Genomic DNA, 18,661 nt, shown 5'->3' on the forward strand with positions numbered 1-18,661 from the left:
TTTAAGAAAAACAAATTATAAATATAAACTTAGGTAACAGGGCCTCAGCAGGGACCTGGTAAGGGAGGGGGCCTGCAGCTTTAAGTATCCTCAGCTTCAAAGTTAGGCCATGGCTGCCACCCGCAGAGACCTTCCTCTTGCTACAAATCTGAGCTTCCCCGGAACTGCACTCCGCTGACATTCATTCCACCATTCAGCAAATATTTACTAAGCACTTCCTACACACTAGGTGCTGTTCCAAGAGCGAAGGGTACAGCAGGGAATACAAGAGACCAAGGCTCCATCCTCACAGCTCAGATTCTTGGAAGGAGACAGGACATACACAAATAAAAATGTACCACTTCGGGCAGAGGTGAGTGAGGATGTTGCAAAACAGGCAGAGTCAAGAAGAATTGTTTTTTAAAACCACTTCTCTGGAAACGGAAAGTGCCTCATGAGCAAAATGTTTTCACAGAAGTAGCGTCTTGCTGTGTCCTGACATATATAGAGCTCAGAGCTCATGAGGTCATTCCTTCCTTAGAACAAGTTTTTTCCATCCTGGGTGTTTGTGCAGAACACTAAGGTCACCGTGCTGAGGTCTTTCACAGGCTCAGACCTCCACCTGGGACCTCAGGTGGCAGAGCCCTCCACCCACGGAAGAAATACATTCTGCAACAATGGAAATTGTACGGGGCGTTGTTACATGCATGTTACATGTTGTACCCATCAAAGGAACATAACCCAAGGAGATGGTTTGAGATTAGGTTACGGAAAAACAAGGCACCCTTACGAGCCACACTTACTAGACAGAATGCTTTTGCTTGCCCAGACTATTAACAAATTAAAAGGCCATGCTGACAAACACCCAACCACAAGTTTGGTAGAAATAAGTCACTGAACAAAAAGGAAGAATGATTTATATTTCTCTAATCATTTTTATTGATCATCTTTCCATTGTGGACCACAAAGTGACTGGCAGATCTGAGATTTTAAAACGCAAAACATCAGCGCTCATAACCTTTAACTTTCCTTTAAAAAGGCAGGCTCCAAACAGATGCTGTTCAAGTCCTCTAAATCCAGGGAGATATGAGTTATATAATAAAAAGCCATATCAAATTTCTAATAGGTTAAAGCCTCCCTCTGCACCCGGCACGACTTTGCTTTTTACAAATCCTTCACTGATCAGCCAGAAAGAGTCATTTTTAAAAAGTCAGGTGATAAAAAAGAATGTTATCGTTACCTGAGTCAAATTAAGTTGTAAGTGAAAAAGAATACCAAAGCTGGTTAAACACAAATTTTTTTCCATCCATGACAGAGAAATGATGTGCCAGTGGTGTTTGCATAAGCAACTTCTCAGATATCAAAAACGTTGCACCTGCTATAAAAACTGAGTAGCCTGGCTGATGGGTATCTTCTAGATGAGTGTAAGTTCTTTTTTACAAAAGAGAATATATGAAGGCAACCAGAAACATGAAATGTATCCATGTTGATATAATAAGAAAGCAAAATAGAAATCATATAAAACTTGCCCTTATTAGATTATTAATCCCCCTAAAAAGTGACTCAGGCAACTTCGACACATTGCTAAAAAATAAGATGGAGAAAGAGCTCACATAAATTATTTTTTATTTTGGAAAAAGACCAATGATAACTGTGTTAGTCTAAATAAATGATATCAATGTCCCAGAACAGTGCTGTTCAAATTGATAATGACTAGCCACATATTAGTACTGAGTATCTGAAATGTGTCTAGTCTGAAATAGGATGTGTTATAGATGTAAAATGCATATCCTATTTTGAGGACTCAACATGATAAAAAGAATAGGAAGATATATCTCGATATTTTAAAATATTTATTGAACACTGAAATGATAATATTTGGATATAGATTGGGTTAAATAAAATATATTAATAAAATTAGTTTCATGCATTTCTTTTTTTAAAATGTGGCTATTACAATTTTTTTAAAGATTTTATTTATTTATTTGACAGAGACGCAGCGAGAGAGGGAACACAAGCAGGGGGAGTGGGAGAGGGAGAAGCAGGCTTCCCGCAGAGCGGGGAGCCCGATGCAGGGCTCGATCCCAGGACCCTGGGACCATGACTGGAGCCGAAGGCAGACACTTAACGACTGAGCCACCCAGGTGCCCCGGCTACTACAATTTTTTAAGTGGTATAGGCTTGCATTATATTTCTGTCGTACGATGATGCTTTAGAGTGGCAAATGTTGATTCAATCCCAGCTAATGGAACTGGGCCCAGAAATACAACTAGAATTCTCTCATTCTGTCCTAAGCTCCAAATTCCCAATAACCCTAATATCTGCAAATATCTCATCGAGAGCAATCTCTTCAATGCCCCACCACTTATCATATAATATCGCGACTGCACTAACACATAGTATGTCACATCAGCATACTCTCCGTAAGAGTAAGTACTCTGGATGAGAACCATTATCACATAGCTAATTAACAAAGTCATTATCATATCACTTTCAACACTGTTGCCCTACAATCCAGCCTAGTAACTAACAAAAAAGTGAACTCACAACCAAAGTTTGTAGAATGAACAAGTGAATGCATATGAGCCAACAGAGCCATAAATGACAAAAGGTGGGTTAAGGGAGAATTTCAAGAATCAATGAAACTGTAACGACATAGGAGCATTGCCCTTTTGATCATGTCAGGACTTCACTGAGCTGAAAAAGAGATAGCAGTCGAAGCCAGGATTTTCAAGATATTCTGATAAGGAACTAGGGCAAAAGTAAGGCTCGTCTTCCTAGAGAATTCTCAAAGGCAGAGATATAAATGCACCATTAAACTGTCAATATAGATTTCAAGGCCAGTGAAATGTATAAATGATTAGAAAACTGAGTTCAACAAATAGTTCAACTATCCATCCTTCACATCGTATGATCTTTCATACCCTTTATTAGTTTCCCGTGGGTGCTGTAACAAATAGCCCCAGACTGACGGACTTAAAACAACACACATTTATTCTCTTCCAGTTCTAGAGGCCAGACACCTGAGACGGGGGCCATGATCCAAAATCAAGGTGCTGGCAGGGTCATGTTCCCTCTGGATGCTCTAGGGTAGAATCTGTTGCTTGCCTCTCCTATTTTCCGGTGGTTCCTGGCATTCCATGACATGTGTCCACATCATTCCAGGCTCTGTTTCTATGGTGACACTACACTCTCTTCTCTCCCTGTGTCAGATCTCCCTCAGTCTCTCTCCTATAAGGACACTTAAAATCGCATCAGGACCCACCTGAAAAATCCAGGATGATCTCCCGCATCTCAAGATCCTTAGCTAAATCACACCTGCAAATTCTTTGCCATATAAAGCCTTATTTAGCGATGCCAGAATTAGGGCATGCAACCTTTGAGGGCCACGAGTCCACAGAAGACAGACTCCAACACATAGTTTTCCAATCTGCCCTACGGTAGTCACTAAAAACGGTCATTTTTGTATGCCACTCTGCAATCTCTATGAAAGCTGGATGGACGCAAGGTTTTTATATAGCAATTATGTGCTATTGCATGCCCCTAACTGACTACTGTCCCCACTGTGGGTTGCAGGTTTCATGCTCCTGAGCTTTCACCTGCTCAATGCTGCGCTCGTTTCTCCTCAGGATCTCACAGATGCAAGGATTCTGAGATGGTGACTTCTCACTCCTGATATGATAGTAATGCTTTTGTCCCCCTGAATAACTTATTTCTGATAAACATCTGGCAAGTAATGAGGAGTCTCCAGGGAGTGTCTGCAAGTCTAGAAGGGCCAACTAGCTGGTTTTGTGCGCAAAGGAAACTGGTCAGCTAAGGGCTATATAGGCACATGCAAATGTCATTCAGAAAATAATTTTCAACTAACCAATGTTTCTAAATTCTATTTTCATGAATTTTAGGCATGCATGCAAATTGGGTGTGTAAATGACACCAAGCGATTCAGGGGTCATACAACTGATTCAACTATTTTAATTATATCTAAAATTTGTTGAGATCACATAGATGAGAATGGTTGTATATCAGTGACAGATTACCATTATTGTTCATTTTTTTCCAATGTATTTGAAAAGTATGAAATTCCCCTAGTTTAACTCACATTCCCAAGTGAGGGAGTAAAAAAAATATGACGCATAAAGCTGTCTTTTTTCTACTGCCATCCAGTGGTCAAATAATCATATTGCATATTACATAGAAAAAAAGTTAATAAGTAAGCATTAAATAGTTAATGTGGGTTGCTAAGGGAGCCCACAGTTTTTGCTTTTGTGGTTCAGGAATATTCAGGCTAATATCTAAATACACAAAAGAGAAAATCAAGAAAGTACAACTCCCCGTTCTAAAATCAAAAGTTACTTTTCTGTTCAAATGTTAATGAATAGAATAGTGAGAACCAATGAGGGAGTTGTTTTTCAACCTTCGAAGAATCCTGTGCTCTACAACGGCTTGACCAGTATCATTTTTTTCTGAACTAAATATTAGGAGAGACGATGTGTGGTTACAATTAGGCCAATTGGACCAAGTCTTCAAACAAAAAGCCTAGGACACAGAATGATGGCACCCAGATGGACACTGCCTTGTGCTTATTCACAGAGATGTTTTATCTCTTCGGCCAAAGTATAAGCTTTAAGAGAGTAGAGGCTGTGCCTGAGGCTTACCTGTTTCTAAACTCAGTATGTCATCCAGAACTCTGCATGCAGGCAGCACTCAATAAACATCTGCTGAGCCAATGAACAGTGTTCATGTTTACTCGAATTGGGTTTGGTGAAAAGCATTCATCTACAGAATTGAATCAAAACAATACAAAGCCACAGGAGTTCTTCTTAGGGTATTTAAATAATCCCCCCAGATGCTGTATTTAAACTAAATTCCAAATAGCTCTCACTTCATTCTTTTTTTTAATTAACTCTATAAAAATCCTTTAATTCCATATTTATTTCATCAATGAACTTTTTGCTTTTATAGGAAATACATATATTTTTTATTCCATTCAATGGCAACTTTCTTGTTTAATCCTCAGTAAAATAACAGATGGGTTAAACACGCACTCTCTGTATGCACAGAACAGAGATGCATTAATCTTTCTTAATGTCTGTTAATCATCCAGATTGAACCTTAAGACTTGTTTCCTGATCTTTAATGTTCTTTCTTTTGAACTTTTATTAAGTAGCAGGAATTTCGTGTAAAAGCACTCAAATATTAATACTGGAAAGGAAAGGTATATCTGAAAGGATTCACTGTAGTCAGTATATGTGTGGAGGGTTTTTTTGGGGGGGTAAACTCTTCACACACTTCATTGATATTAGTCCAAAGTGAACGCCCAGATGTCATGCTTATGCCTAAGGCAGCAGTCTAAAAGTTATGTGTCATCTCGGCATTATCCACAAGTCTGCTGGAAAAACTCAACCCTTCACACCAACCACTGCTGATGAGGCTAGAGAGCGCTTTGCCATGTTGCAAGTGCTCCAGAAATACCAGGTTTTCTTCTCACACGCCCACAACCATGAAATCTCTTACTTTAAAAGCACAATAATACACTGTTGATTCTTCATGTTCACTGTGCACGTATTTCATATAAATAATGTTTCTCTCCTGGGGCCCCTGGGTGGCTCAGATGGTGAAGCGTCTGCCTTCAGCTCAGCTCATGATCCCGGAGTCCTGGGATCGGGCCCCGCCGTTGTGCTCCCTGCTCCACGGGAAGCCTGCTTCTCCCTCTGTCTGCCACTCCCCCTGCTCGTGCTCTCTCTCTCTCTCACTCTCTCAAATAAATAAATAAAATCTTTAAAAAAAAAAAACAATGTCTCTCCTGCCTCCCTGCCTCTAGGTTCCATCCGCATGGATCCTGCACAGGCTCCCAAAGCCTGAAGAGTCCGTCTCCGTGACTTTCCCTTACCTGTTCCTCATCTCTGACTGCCTAGCCTGTTCTGGATATAAAAAGCCCCCCCAGACAATGAACAGAAACCTGTCACCCTCGAGTCCGGGTTTAAACACCCTTCTCCCATCCCTTTACAGTCCGCTGATGGGAGGGCTCACGCAGTTCAAAGATCCGGCACAAAAAGGAGACCCTGGCTGCCACTGATTTACTGATTCCTGAAACTTTATTCCCCCGTGGGCCAGACAGTGAAACGAACAATGAGGATGCCCGGCTGTACTACATACAAGCACGCTCACATCCGAAAATGTCAGATAAGTACATAAGTGAGTACCCTTATGGGCTTTATGATGGACATGTGGGATAATTAAGGAGTGGCCAATTCTCCCTGGGGGGTGCTGGGGTCCAGAAAGGCGACAGAGTGATGCAGCCCTCCTGCCCCTGCCCCCACCCACGGTCCAGGCAGACATAACCGTGCTGTGTCGGAAAGAATTAACCACAAGGATTAATACTGCTACGGCATTCACCACTGGATGAATAAGCTAATATTTTTAAAAAAGTAATTATTTCACTCTCAGGCCTCTAAATTGGAGAGTTTACTCTAAGCCCCCATGGGATCGGCCAATGCAGACCTCAAGTTCAAAGCTCAGTGAAGAGGCAGAGGCAGTAAATGTATATTTACAGGTCTTTGGCAGCAATTGACACTTTGGATAAAACTAAGATTTTCCAGAGATTATCAGTGAGGAAAGTGAGACGATAAGGCTGAGGTCAAAGCCTTAAGAAAACATACCAGTATTTATAGGGCAGACAGTGAGACGAAGACCCAGCGGAGGAGACAAAAAATAAAATAAGAGTGCGCTCAATGACATAAGAAAACAAAATCTACGTCAGTGTCTGTGTTCAATGTCAAAATCTGTGTTCAATGTCATATTTCGATAGCCATAAATACCCTTCTATTTAAAACATTTTAAGTTCATATATACATAGATACACCTATACGATCTATCTATACATATCTCCCCGCAAAATATTGCGATTGTAGCACTTCCTGGGTTGTAATACAATTTTTATCTTTGAGTGCTCTCTCTGTATTCACAAAATCCTTACTACATTCTAAGATCTTTGCTACTTCTTTCATTATTCATAATGGTTACAGGGACAATAACACATAAGATACACTTTTTTTTAAGATTTTTTAAATTTATTTTATTTGACAGAGAGAGAGAGCGAGAGCAGGAACACAAGCAGGGGGAGCGGGAGAGGGAGGAAGCAGGCTTCCCGCGGAGCAGGGAGCCCGATGTGGGGCTCGATCCCAGGACCCCGGGACCATGACCTGAGCCGAAGGTAGACGCTTAACGACTGAGCCACCCAGGCACGTAAGATACACTTTTTAAGGCCTTCTCTCATCTTGCTCCTCTAAAGAACCTAAAACAAGTACTGTGTTATTTCTGGCTTTATTTCTATCACCATTCCAAACCTGGCATTTAGGAGCGGTTAAGGCAAAGGAGAGGCAGTGTCAAGCCGAGGGAAGACAATGTTTCAAGATAAGACCAGCCCATCAGAGTGATGTCACAGTGATGTCACCACAGTGATGTCAACCCAGAGCAGTTCAGTAGAGCCACGGGAGTGACTGCATGTCAAGTGGGTAAGGCAGAGGAGAGAAGGAGGAGACGGTGAGTCGTGGTGAAACCGAAGATGTTTATATGGTGGTAAAGTAGAAAAATAGTAAAACAGCTTGTGTACATTATGGGAGGGTGCAAGGAAACTTGACCACACATGTTGGCTGAGGAGATGGAGCCAGTAAGAAGGGAAAATTTAAAGACAGAAGAGTAGTAAGCTGTGGGTTTAGGTCATGGGACTGAAGGAGTCAGCAGCTTTGTCCACAGGAGAGAGACCCTAACCACAAACCCTCATACACGATGGACTGGAACAGAGTCTGACTTAAAAGAGCACTTCGGCCTCCCTGATCCTGACACGATATTAATGTTGATACCAGGTTTAAGTAGTGATTGTTGTTTAGCAACTACACCATTTTTTGAAGCATTAGCTGTGTTCATTTAAACCAGTTAGACGATACAGACACAGATATAGACATATCCTTCCATCCATCCATCCATCCATGTATCCATCCATCCACGTATCCATCCATCCACGTATCCATCCATCCATCCATCCAACCATCCATCCATCCTTCCATCCATGTATCCATCCATCCACGTATCCATCCATCCACGTATCCATCCATCCATCCATCCAACCATCCATCCATCCTTCCATCCATGTATCCATCCATCCACGTATCCATCCATCCACGTATCCACCCATCCTTCCATCCATCCATCCTTCCATCCATCCATCCATCCTTCCAACCACGTATCCATCCATCCATCCATCTATCCACCCATCCATCCATCCATCCATCCATCCATCCAACCATCTATCCATCCATCCATCCATCCATCCACCCATCCATCCATCCATCCATCCATCCATCCAACCATCTATCCATCCATCCATCCATCCATCCACGTATCCATCCATCCATCCATCCACGTATCCATCCATCCATCCATCCATCCACCCATCCATCCATCCATCCATCCATCCATCCATCCATCCATCCAACCATCTATCCATCCATCCATCCATCCATCCACGTATCCATCCATCCATCCATCCACGTATCCATCCATCCATCCATCCATCCACGTATCCATCCATCCATCCATCCACCTATCCATCCATCCATCCATCCATCCAACCATCTATCCATCCATCCATCCATCCATCCACGTATCCATCCATCCATCCATCCACGTATCCATCCATCCATCCATCCATCCACGTATCCATCCATCCATCCATCCACCTATCCATCCATCCATCCATCCATCCAACCATCTATCCATCCATCCATCCATCCATCCACGTATCCATCCATCCATCCATCCACGTATCCATCCATCCATCCATCCATCCATGTATCCATCCATCCATCCATCCATCCAATCAGCCAACTATCTATCTATCTATCTATCTATCTATCTATCTATCTATCTATCATCTATCCAATCATCCATCCATCCATCTATCCATCCATCCACCTATCTATCCATCTATCTGTCCATCCAGTCAGCTATCTATCTATCTATCTACGCATCCGATCATCCATCCATCCAACCATGCATCCATCCATCGATCTATCGTGGTATGAGCTGATGTTAATCCAAGTACTCCATTCTGTAATTATGTAGTTGCTCTTGTTTTCTAGCCAAATAATGATATTTTTCACTTATTCCTGTTGAATTTCATAGGATCAGTCCATCATTTCCACCTAAGAGCATGTGGATTTTCTACATCAGTAGTCAGCAAACTACAGCCTGTAGGCCGACTGCCTGTTTCTGCAAATAACACTTTATTAGAATGAACACAGCCACACCTGTTTTTCTATGTAATTTCATGGCTGCTTTCATACTACAGTGGTCGAGTCAAGTCATTGCAATAGAGACCTTATAGCCTGAAAGCCTAAAGAATTTAGTACCTGGCCCTTTATGGTGAAAGCCTGCCTCTCTGCATCTACTCCAACTCCCTATTCTTTCCGGCTAAAATAACCAAGTTTAGCAGATGTGTTTTCTGTGTCTTCACTCAAGTTATTAAGAATTCTGACCCCAATATGGTCTAATCCAAAGTGCCAATAAAATTCCTCTTCATCTCCCTCTTGACGAACACAAATCTATATCCCTCTCCATTTCCCTCTTGACAAACACAAATCTACCACCAAAAGAATGATAATATGTTTATTAACATGAAGGCTACAATCATTCTTTTCCACAATGTTGTCACAGAAATGCCAATTTTCTGGTTGAGATCCATATATACTTAAGCTAATAGCACTTTCAGTTTAGGATACTGGTAAACCCACCAAACACGTTATCTAAACTTTCCTTTATGACTCAAGGACATAATTTTACTTCATTTATTTAATTTCTTTAGAGAGAAAAAGAGGAAGCACACTTGCGAGGGGGGCAGGGATGGGCAGAGGGACAGAGAGAGAGAGAGAGAATCCCAAACAGACTCCCTGCTGAGAGCAGAGCCAGATGTGGGTCTTGATCTCACGACCTTGAGACCACGACCCGAGCAGAAATCGAGAGTTGGACATTCAACAGACTGAGCCCCCAAGGAGCCTTAATCAAGGACATGATTTTAAAAATCAGCAACGTTACTGGGCTGTAATATAGTAATTCCTTAGTGAAATCTGGAGCGAGGCATGTCTTAGCCCATTCAGAATGCTGCAACAAAATACCAGAGACTGAGTGGGTTTTAAACAATAGTAGTTTATTCCTCACAGTTCTAGAGGCCAGGAAGTCCAAGATCAAGGCCTGGGCAGATCCAGTATTTTTTTTTTTTTTTGTATCCTCACATTGCAGAAAGGGACGTCCCTGGTGTCCCTTGTAGAAGGGCACTAATGCCATTAATAACCTCCCAAAGGCTCCACCTCCTGATATCACTACACTGGGAGTTGGGATTTCAATGTATGAATTCTCAGGGGACACAGACATTGCAGGTAGGAACTTTTCTGCCCTTATTCAGTAAGAAGCCTAAGCCAGCAATGCTTGCTTAGATCTTATGAATGCTTTCCAAGGCATGGAAATACCAAGAGGCAGAAAAACTACTAGCTGTCAGTTCTCCGTACCAACAGCGTATGTAACTCGAACCAGTCTTGTTCTCTATTCCAATATCACGCTCCTATTCTGCTGTGGATGTGAAAACCACCAAAACAAGGGGGATGGAATTAGATGGAAAGTAGAGGCGAAGGGTCTTTCAGTGTCTACCACATGAACTTACAAACTCTTTAAAAACTCTGCAACACTGATGTTGGCTTTTAAGGGGATTTGCTGCATACTTACTGGTTCATTTGGTTGCATTTTACATAGTAGAGGTTGCTGAAGAGCTAAAGTCTGTAAAACTGGGCTGTTGCTGGGCTGCCGGGGTGGCTCATTTGGTTAAGCATCCAACTCTTGATTTCCATTCGAGTCATGATCTCTGGGTCATAAGATTGAGCCCCAGGTCGGGCTCCAGGCTCAGCAGGGAGTCTGCTTAAGAGTCTCTCTCTCTCTCTCCCCCCACCCCCCGCTTAAGCACTCCCTCTCTAAAATAAATAAATGAATGAATAAATGAACAAATAAATAAATAAAATCTTTAAAAAATAAAAGTGGACTGTTGCTACATTGCTTATTGCATGTCTTAGTGAAATGCAGAACCTATTGGGTCTGAAATGACTTGTTCAAAACTAACACAGCTTATTCAGCACACCCAGCAGTCCCAAGAAAGCATGCTGGCCTCCAAATTCCAGAAATCAAGAATCCTAAGATACAAGATTCCAAATCATGTCTGGCTCACTTTTGCAGGCAGAGTGCTGCCTCTAAAGCTCTATCTGTCTTTGTAAACACTCTACCAAAAAAGTGCTCAAGTAAAAAACCTAAAATCAGAAAACACCCCTCCTCATATGAAAGACAACTCCTATGCCTGTAGCAGGGTGTTTCCGGAGACACCCCTGTCTCCCAATTACACAACAACCACTAACCTGCACAAAGCACAAAAAAGCATAGTACTAATCTATGAATATTAAAGATAATATACTGATGTCAGCATACCATGGTACAGAGCAGAGCAAAAATACATTATTATATGTATCATCAACACATGTAAAAACAAGGCATACTTCATTCTTATTCTGGAAAAAAGTGCTTGGAAGAAAATATTTCTTCCTATATGTGCCCTTGTGCACTTTAGTGTCTCATGGGCTTATTCCTTTACTTATGACTTACATTTGGTCCTGAAATACAGTGTGGGGAGGGAGAACATTTTTTTTTGATGCAGTATTTGTCTTGGATTCTTTCTTTTTGGCTATTATGTATTATCCCCCTGTACCTTTTTACCAAAACCGTCCTTCACATAAAAGTCAATGGTCAATGTAAAAATGTTTTAAATTGCATTAAATCTGAAATATGGAAGTTTGAAATACCTTAAAATGTGGTAAACACACCAGACAGGTTGCTTTCCCTCTCTACATGATCTGAACGAGACCTCAGGTACAGGGAGCAGAATCTAGCATCTAGCGTGCTGAGGCATGGGGGGGGCACCCAGGGTGAGGGGACCTCAGTGACGTCCCAGGACACTGGCACCTCACATCTGGAAATTTCAGGCTAGGAAAACCAGTCACGTCCACCCCGATCATGCTGAAAATTAAGTGGTCCCGTGTTCATGTCCCATGGGCAGCGGAAGTATAGGGAGACTGTTCTGATCACATCACTGGCCTGGCTGACTTCTCAGGAACACTGGCCGTCAGTATTCAAACACAGCACAGGCCCTATCTTTCTCCAAACTAACTCTTTTGGTGGCTTCTCACTGCCCTACAAATAATGGCCAAACTCCCTCACATCACTTCCCAGACCTCTACTTAGTGGACACCTGATGGCTGCGTTCTCACCTCCAAATCTTGGCAAGGGCTGTCTCCCGCTAGCAATCTCCACCCTGCTTCCTCATTGCCCCCAACTTCTAACTCCTACTCACACTTCATTCCCCAGTTTAGATACCACTTCCTGCAGGAAACCTTCCCCAATCCCTCAAATCTAGATTAGGTGCTCCTTGCGAATTCCCATACCTCTGTGCATTTCCTCCATAAAAGCAAATATCACACTACACTGGGCCTTCACACTTTTCTAATTGCAAAATAAATCCTTTTCAAATAAAACTCTTCTGATGGACTCAGATATGTGAAGCAAAAATGTAGGGATGCATGTAAAATAGTTCTGTTGAAGGAGGGGCAGACAATCCTGGGACTCTCCCGAATGCACCTGAAAGACAACGGTACCACACTGGCACGAAGTATGCATTTGTCTCTGTTGTCCAGGAGACTATAGGCTGGAAGGAGGCAGGGACCATGCCTGTTTTATTCATAATGTGCTAGATAACTCTGCATCCAGCACAGTAACTGGCAAAGATTAGAGATACAATAAATAATTGCCATAGAGATGAATAAGTAACAGTGGGGGTCAGCAGCAGAGCGCAGGACAAAGAACTATTTGTACATTCATTTCCAAACTTCCATGTTTAGAGGACAGTCCAGACCAAAGAAGGAATGAACTAAAAGGAGACAACCTTTAAAAGGGACAGACAGTTCAAACATGATTCACTTCCACCTTAAGCCATCTGACTCCTTTGTGAGAGACAAATCGTTACCTAAAGGACGTGGCATAGATGAGCTAGGAGCAGCCACCCCCAGCTCACTTAAAAGATGTTCTTATTTTAATATAAGGAGGAATTTTATTAATGCTTAGGTAGTACCTTTTTAAGCTAGTCAGATCAATTCAGCTGGGTAAGTTGAAAAGAGTAGTTCCAGAAGGGAGATGATGTGCATTATGACTCAGCTCTCAAGGACAGACACATAAATACACACATCCTTCCAGACTCAGAAAGATGGGGTTGAGACCATGCATACTCAAGAGACCCGTGTGACAGCATGCTTATCACTGATCAGTAAAGATCAATGACTCTGGGACACTGCTCCATTGGTTGACAATACTGTTCTGAAACAATAAAGTTTTGCTCTCCTTCCCTGGAAGGGAAATCCCATAAACAAAAATCAACGTCATTACCATAACTCACAATCTAGTGGCATTTCCTCCTACAGAGTGTACATCCACCTGTTTAAACTCGCCTCTTTAGAAGAATCTATATTAAATACTATAACCCATGGCAGCAAGTCATAGCCATGTTACATTTAAAATACGTAATCACCACGATGCTGTATGAGATTATGAAACTTTAATGCCCTCAGAGTTGAACAGAAAATATAAACCCAGAAGAACATAAGACCTGACACTAACCTGATTCTCAGCTTTCAAACATTTTGAAGATAATTTGTTTATTGTAAATAATGCTGCAATATACAGAACACATATCCTATATATAGGGGTGCATACAGAGCGTATTGTATGTCAGTGTTACTTCAAAAAAACAAACCCTAATAATTTGTTTACATCGTCCTCTGTTTTGTTGCCTTTTCTAACAGATCTAATCTTTGTCATCATTGACGACAGAAATCCACATTATCTAAGAAACAAGGTTGACTCCTTAAAGATCTAAGACCACAATTAGTAAACCTGCAGGCCTATGACTAGATAATGATAATGTAACAGACAATTCAAGTATCAGCATATTAAGCAAACAAACAACATTAAATTCAGAACCTTTTCCCACCAGCACCTGAAAGCGACACAGAAAACAACAAAAGGTCAAGAAAATGAAGAGTGCATCTGTATCCCCGAAGCCCACACCCCAGCAGGAAGTTCTGTCTATTCGATTTTAAAATCAGTAAGTAATACGGTCAGTTAATTGCTACCTTTACACTTCTTGATCTACACTCTGAGCAACACCAGTTGTGGCCAGTTATTACAAAAGCACAATTGTGCAGGCACTAAAACAAGAATATGGGAACTCTGCTGCTATCATTAAGACTTTCCCTGAGCTAGGAGGCAGGTCAGGCATGGGTATCAAAAGTAAATCAGTTAAAAATAATAAATATGATATAAGGAAGTGTAAATAATCAATTAAGTTTTGCAAACGATACTTTTCTCCTTCTTAGATGCAGAATCTAGTTTCCTCCTGGAGACAGGGACCAAATTCAACCACCATTGGGTCACCTTGAACCCTTCTGCAGGTGTGCTGGGAAGGGGTCTGCAGATAACCCCTTTACAATAAAAATATATTGTGATGGAGAGTTCTGGCCAGGAGACAGCAGCAGACCGGCCTCCTACACTCTGGGTAGAAGGAGATTATCACTGATCGACTCTAACACTTCTACACCATTTCTAGCTATTCTAGCTATATCTGGAGCTATGACATACAGGTAGAATAAAAACAAGGTTTCTGGGTGTCAGGCTGGACAGGATCCACCACATCGCATGCCCATGACAGGATGCCTGCCCTGTTTGTTCTTATCTTGACTCCAGCATTAAGTGGCAGCTAACAGGGTCAGCAGGAACAAATTGATGCACTCAGCTGTGAATGAGGATAGTTCCGTCATTAGATACCGATTTCTAAAACCCCTATTCAAGGGTCATGGCTAATTTTTTATTGTGACTTCCTACCACTTGTAATAGGAAAGCCCGATCTTCTGGGGACCCTAAATTAATGTTTGGAAACTTTCATCTTCTGTATTTCTCCTTATTACATTCCATGCCCACGTCCTCTCCAGGATTACACCCTGTCTTAACCCGATAGTCAAAAGAACAAGATTATTGTCTTCCTTGACAAAGGAACTTTGGGGGAACCAGTTAAAAATGTCTGGAATCAGAACAAGCGTTTTAATTTAATACGTTATTACTTTCTCTCAACAGCCCAACTGTTGTGATTAAGATTTTCCAGATGATGTCTAGACTTTTTCAAAGAACCTTTATTCTTAACCCCTCAGCAAAACCCTGCGGCAGTGTTTCTCAATTTTGTTTTTCGTTATCATCATTCCTCCCTTCAAGAGCCTGTTTAGACTTTTTTCCTAATCATGTCTCCTCCCCGTGAAATGTTAACACTACAGATACACTATCTCTTTACATATTCCTGCCCTTCGCAGGACCACAAACCACTGTAGTAGTTAAGATTTTTTTCACCCTCTAAGATCTGATTTTGCTACTTTAGGGCAATTTTGTCGCTCTTTGAGAATGCATGCTCTGTAACACTTAAGAGTAAGATGCCTTTTGAAAATTCCCCAAACTAACAACTCATTATGAGTATGAATTTTTTTACTCTGTATATAACAATTTTTTTTATCTAACCTTTCCCCCACCTATTTTTGTTTGCAAAATGAGACTGACATTGAGGAAAGTGTTGAGCAATCCAAATTAATCAAAATGTGTGTGCATGTGTGTGCTGTTAGTAAACTGCAAAACAGCTTTAACTAAAATATGAATAAATAGATCCAGGTTAGTTTTCAAAATTCTGATAAAATAAAGCCTTTATCATATAGACCAGACAGATGTACAGAGTTTTAACAATGAAAACTAAAAGGAGAGTATTCTTTTAAAAAAATATGAGCTGCATGCCTTGGTTTCAGTTGGAATCTTGGGTTACCAGGCAATGGTTACATACTTTTCACTTTCTGTCCTTGACATCTTGTAACTGATACTTGGGAGGCTAAGAATTACAAAATTATGGCTATGAAGTCATGCAAATTATACATGGCATTTTATTCTACACAGCTGAGAGGGCATATAAAGTGTAAACCTTAACAAATCTAAAAACTCCACTAGAAGATTGTCCCTGGCGGAAACATTAATGACAGAAGCAAAACTATAAAAGTTTGGTCTTGAGCCTAAAACTTTTTTTAAGTTTTAGTAAGAAAACTCTGTACTTTAACTAAGATGGAGGGCAAGCCACTTCTGGAATATTTCACATAACAACACTGTGATAAAGTAATTCTGGAAACACAGGGGCATCTTTTGGCCAGGAGGTGACCCTGAGGCTTCCCTGTGCCCTCTCCACACAACTATACCACCTCGTAGGACTCGAGCACACTGAAATCCATAGCGTACTTATCATCAGAAAATATACTAGGTTTTTGTTGTTGTTTCAAAGTTCAAAAGCCTTGCTGTAAAGTCCAAATTAAGGGCATATCAAGAGAGAAACTGATAAGGGCATAAGATGGCTACTATGAATTTACTGGAGAACACATACTGCCCGCTCAAACAGTGAAGCCATTAAGAACAGCTTGGTGAGCTCCTTGGGGGATGTGTTAGAATTTTCAGCAGGCAGACAGAAAGAAAGGTGGTACTGATGAAGGGAAAAAACAAAAGACTATGGGTCAGTTCAGGTAGATGGTAGAAACAGCTTCAAACTACTGGCAACATCAGTTGTAGTTGGGAATAAAAGAATAAATCAAGTTCAGCTCTTGGTGGTAGCCTAGAAACTAAATAAGCTCAATTAAAGTGTCTGGGACCCATTGACCCAGGTGTCCTCCAGAGCAAAGGAAAACAAACAAGCCTGCTTGGCACGTTGCTTAGGTTAGCTAAGCAGCCTTGCTTCTTGCAACAGTTGGAAAACCTTCTGTGCGGGGAAACTAAGAGTACAAGCCCCCTGCGGTACTGATGAAACCCCGGCTGTCCCAGTCTCCCAGGGAGCGTCTGCACCCCCGGGGGAAATTCACTTTGGGGACATAAACGGCAAACGCTGCACACGGCCATCTCCCCAAAATAAATAACACATGAGTTCTCTGTTCCACATACGGCTGCAGGACTGAAGGACATCATTCCCTTTCCTCCTCCTGATACAATAAAAATAAAATAAATCACCCAGAGAAAGCCACTCTTGAGTCCCTCCGCCTATCAAAAATGCCCCATCTATCTGAGTGTCCAGTCCAAAAGGTTAAGAGCCTGGCCGAGGGGCGGCGCAGGCTGCAGCTCTGCAGCTCCGGGACCCTGGGATCAGTGACTACGGCACAGAGAGGACTTCTCTGGGGTGCAGGGAAATGAGCCACCTGACCCATGTGATCCCCACGCCGCTGGCACGCGTCCCGAAGCCCCCAGGCCCATTCAGGAATGGGGACAAGCACGAGACACCCCGCCACCCCGCCCTGCCGCCACGAAGCCTTCACCAGGCTTCATATGAAAAAGTTTTTTAAGGATGACAACAACAACAACAAAACAACAAAAACGTGATTTCTTTAAAAAAAAAAAACTAAAGAAAATAAAATCTGAATCTCTCACCATCTCGCCTGAGGTTGGCGTTGCGCAAAGCTTTGATGGATGATGCGCTCTGCGGGGCTGCAGAAGTGTCCCGATAGCTGCAAAAGTTTGCGCAGACCAGAGTGTAGACGAGGCCGAGCGGGCGCATTGGGAGCCGCGAGCCGGGGACCGCGTCGCCGCAGGAGAAAGCCGGGGGCCGCCGGGCCGGACGCAGCGCTGTCGCCGCCTGCGCTCCCGCGCGAGGGCCGGGCCGCGGAGCTAGTGGCCGCGCTGGGCGCGCACTTCCTGCATATGCCCAACTTTCGGAGCGCGTGTGGGCGCCGCACTTCCTTGTGCAGCCGCAGGCCGAGGGAGGGTGGCGGGCCACACCACAGGTTGACGCCGGTCCGCCCCCTCCGGCGGCCGGCGGCGGCAGCACACGCAGCGGGGGCGCGGCGTCCCGGGCGGGCGCGCAGAGCCGTGCGTCCTCCGCCAGCCCCGCCGCGCGGAGCCCAGAGGCGCGCGCTCCGCCCCGCCCCCAGCGGGCCCCGGGTGCGGGCGTGGGAGGGGGGGACGCGGCTTCCCCCCCCGCGGCCGCGGCTCAGGCCCGCTCGGTCCGCCAGCCGGGGAGCGCGGACCCCGGGGAGAGGCCCACCTCCCAGCGCCTCTGCCCAAGCGGCCTGCTAGTCCGTCCCCACGGGGGCAGAGCTCCCTCCACGGTGGTGGGGGGTTTGGGGATGGGGCCTGGAGTTGGGCCAGAATCAGATTCTGCTTATTCAGGATATCACTAGGTGAGAAAGTGGGCCAGGGCAAGGTAAAGAAGCTTGATTCTGAGCTCCTTACGAGCTCCGGTCCGGCCGTGACCTTAGCTGAGTCAAGGTCGTTTTCCCACCGGTGGGAGGGGGAACAGAGGTCCTTCCTATCTCACGGGGCTCTAGTTGTGATGGCCCCATGTGGTGACGGGAACAAGAAAGGGTCAGGAGTGCTCTCCTATGCCCACTCCCACGCCCTGCCCAGTAGAAGGGGCTAGAGGTCAGGGTGGGGGTGAGCCGGGGCACGCTGGAAAGGTGAAGTTGAGAGACCATTACATTCTTTT

General features: G+C 43.3%; 1 protein-coding gene across 2 annotated transcripts in view; it reads right to left on the reverse strand.

Annotated features, from left to right (window-relative positions):
• PDGFD (platelet derived growth factor D) overlaps nt 1-18,050 on the reverse strand; it is a 229,909-nt gene extending 211,859 nt beyond the window's left edge. The window contains exon 1 of one of the 2 annotated variants that reach the window (XM_027579123.2): nt 17,608-18,050. In XM_027579123.2, coding sequence (XP_027434924.1) covers nt 17,608-17,734 — 127 coding nt within the window. In that variant the 5' untranslated portion in view covers nt 17,735-18,050. The remainder of the gene's footprint in view (nt 1-17,607) is intronic. The other variant, XM_027579122.2, reaches the window with a different exon arrangement.
• Nucleotides 18,051-18,661: the final 611 nt, after the last annotated feature.

The sequence above is a fragment of the Zalophus californianus genome, chromosome 11, assembly GCF_009762305.2.
Source record: "Zalophus californianus isolate mZalCal1 chromosome 11, mZalCal1.pri.v2, whole genome shotgun sequence".
NCBI classification, from domain to species: domain Eukaryota; kingdom Metazoa; phylum Chordata; class Mammalia; order Carnivora; family Otariidae; genus Zalophus; species Zalophus californianus.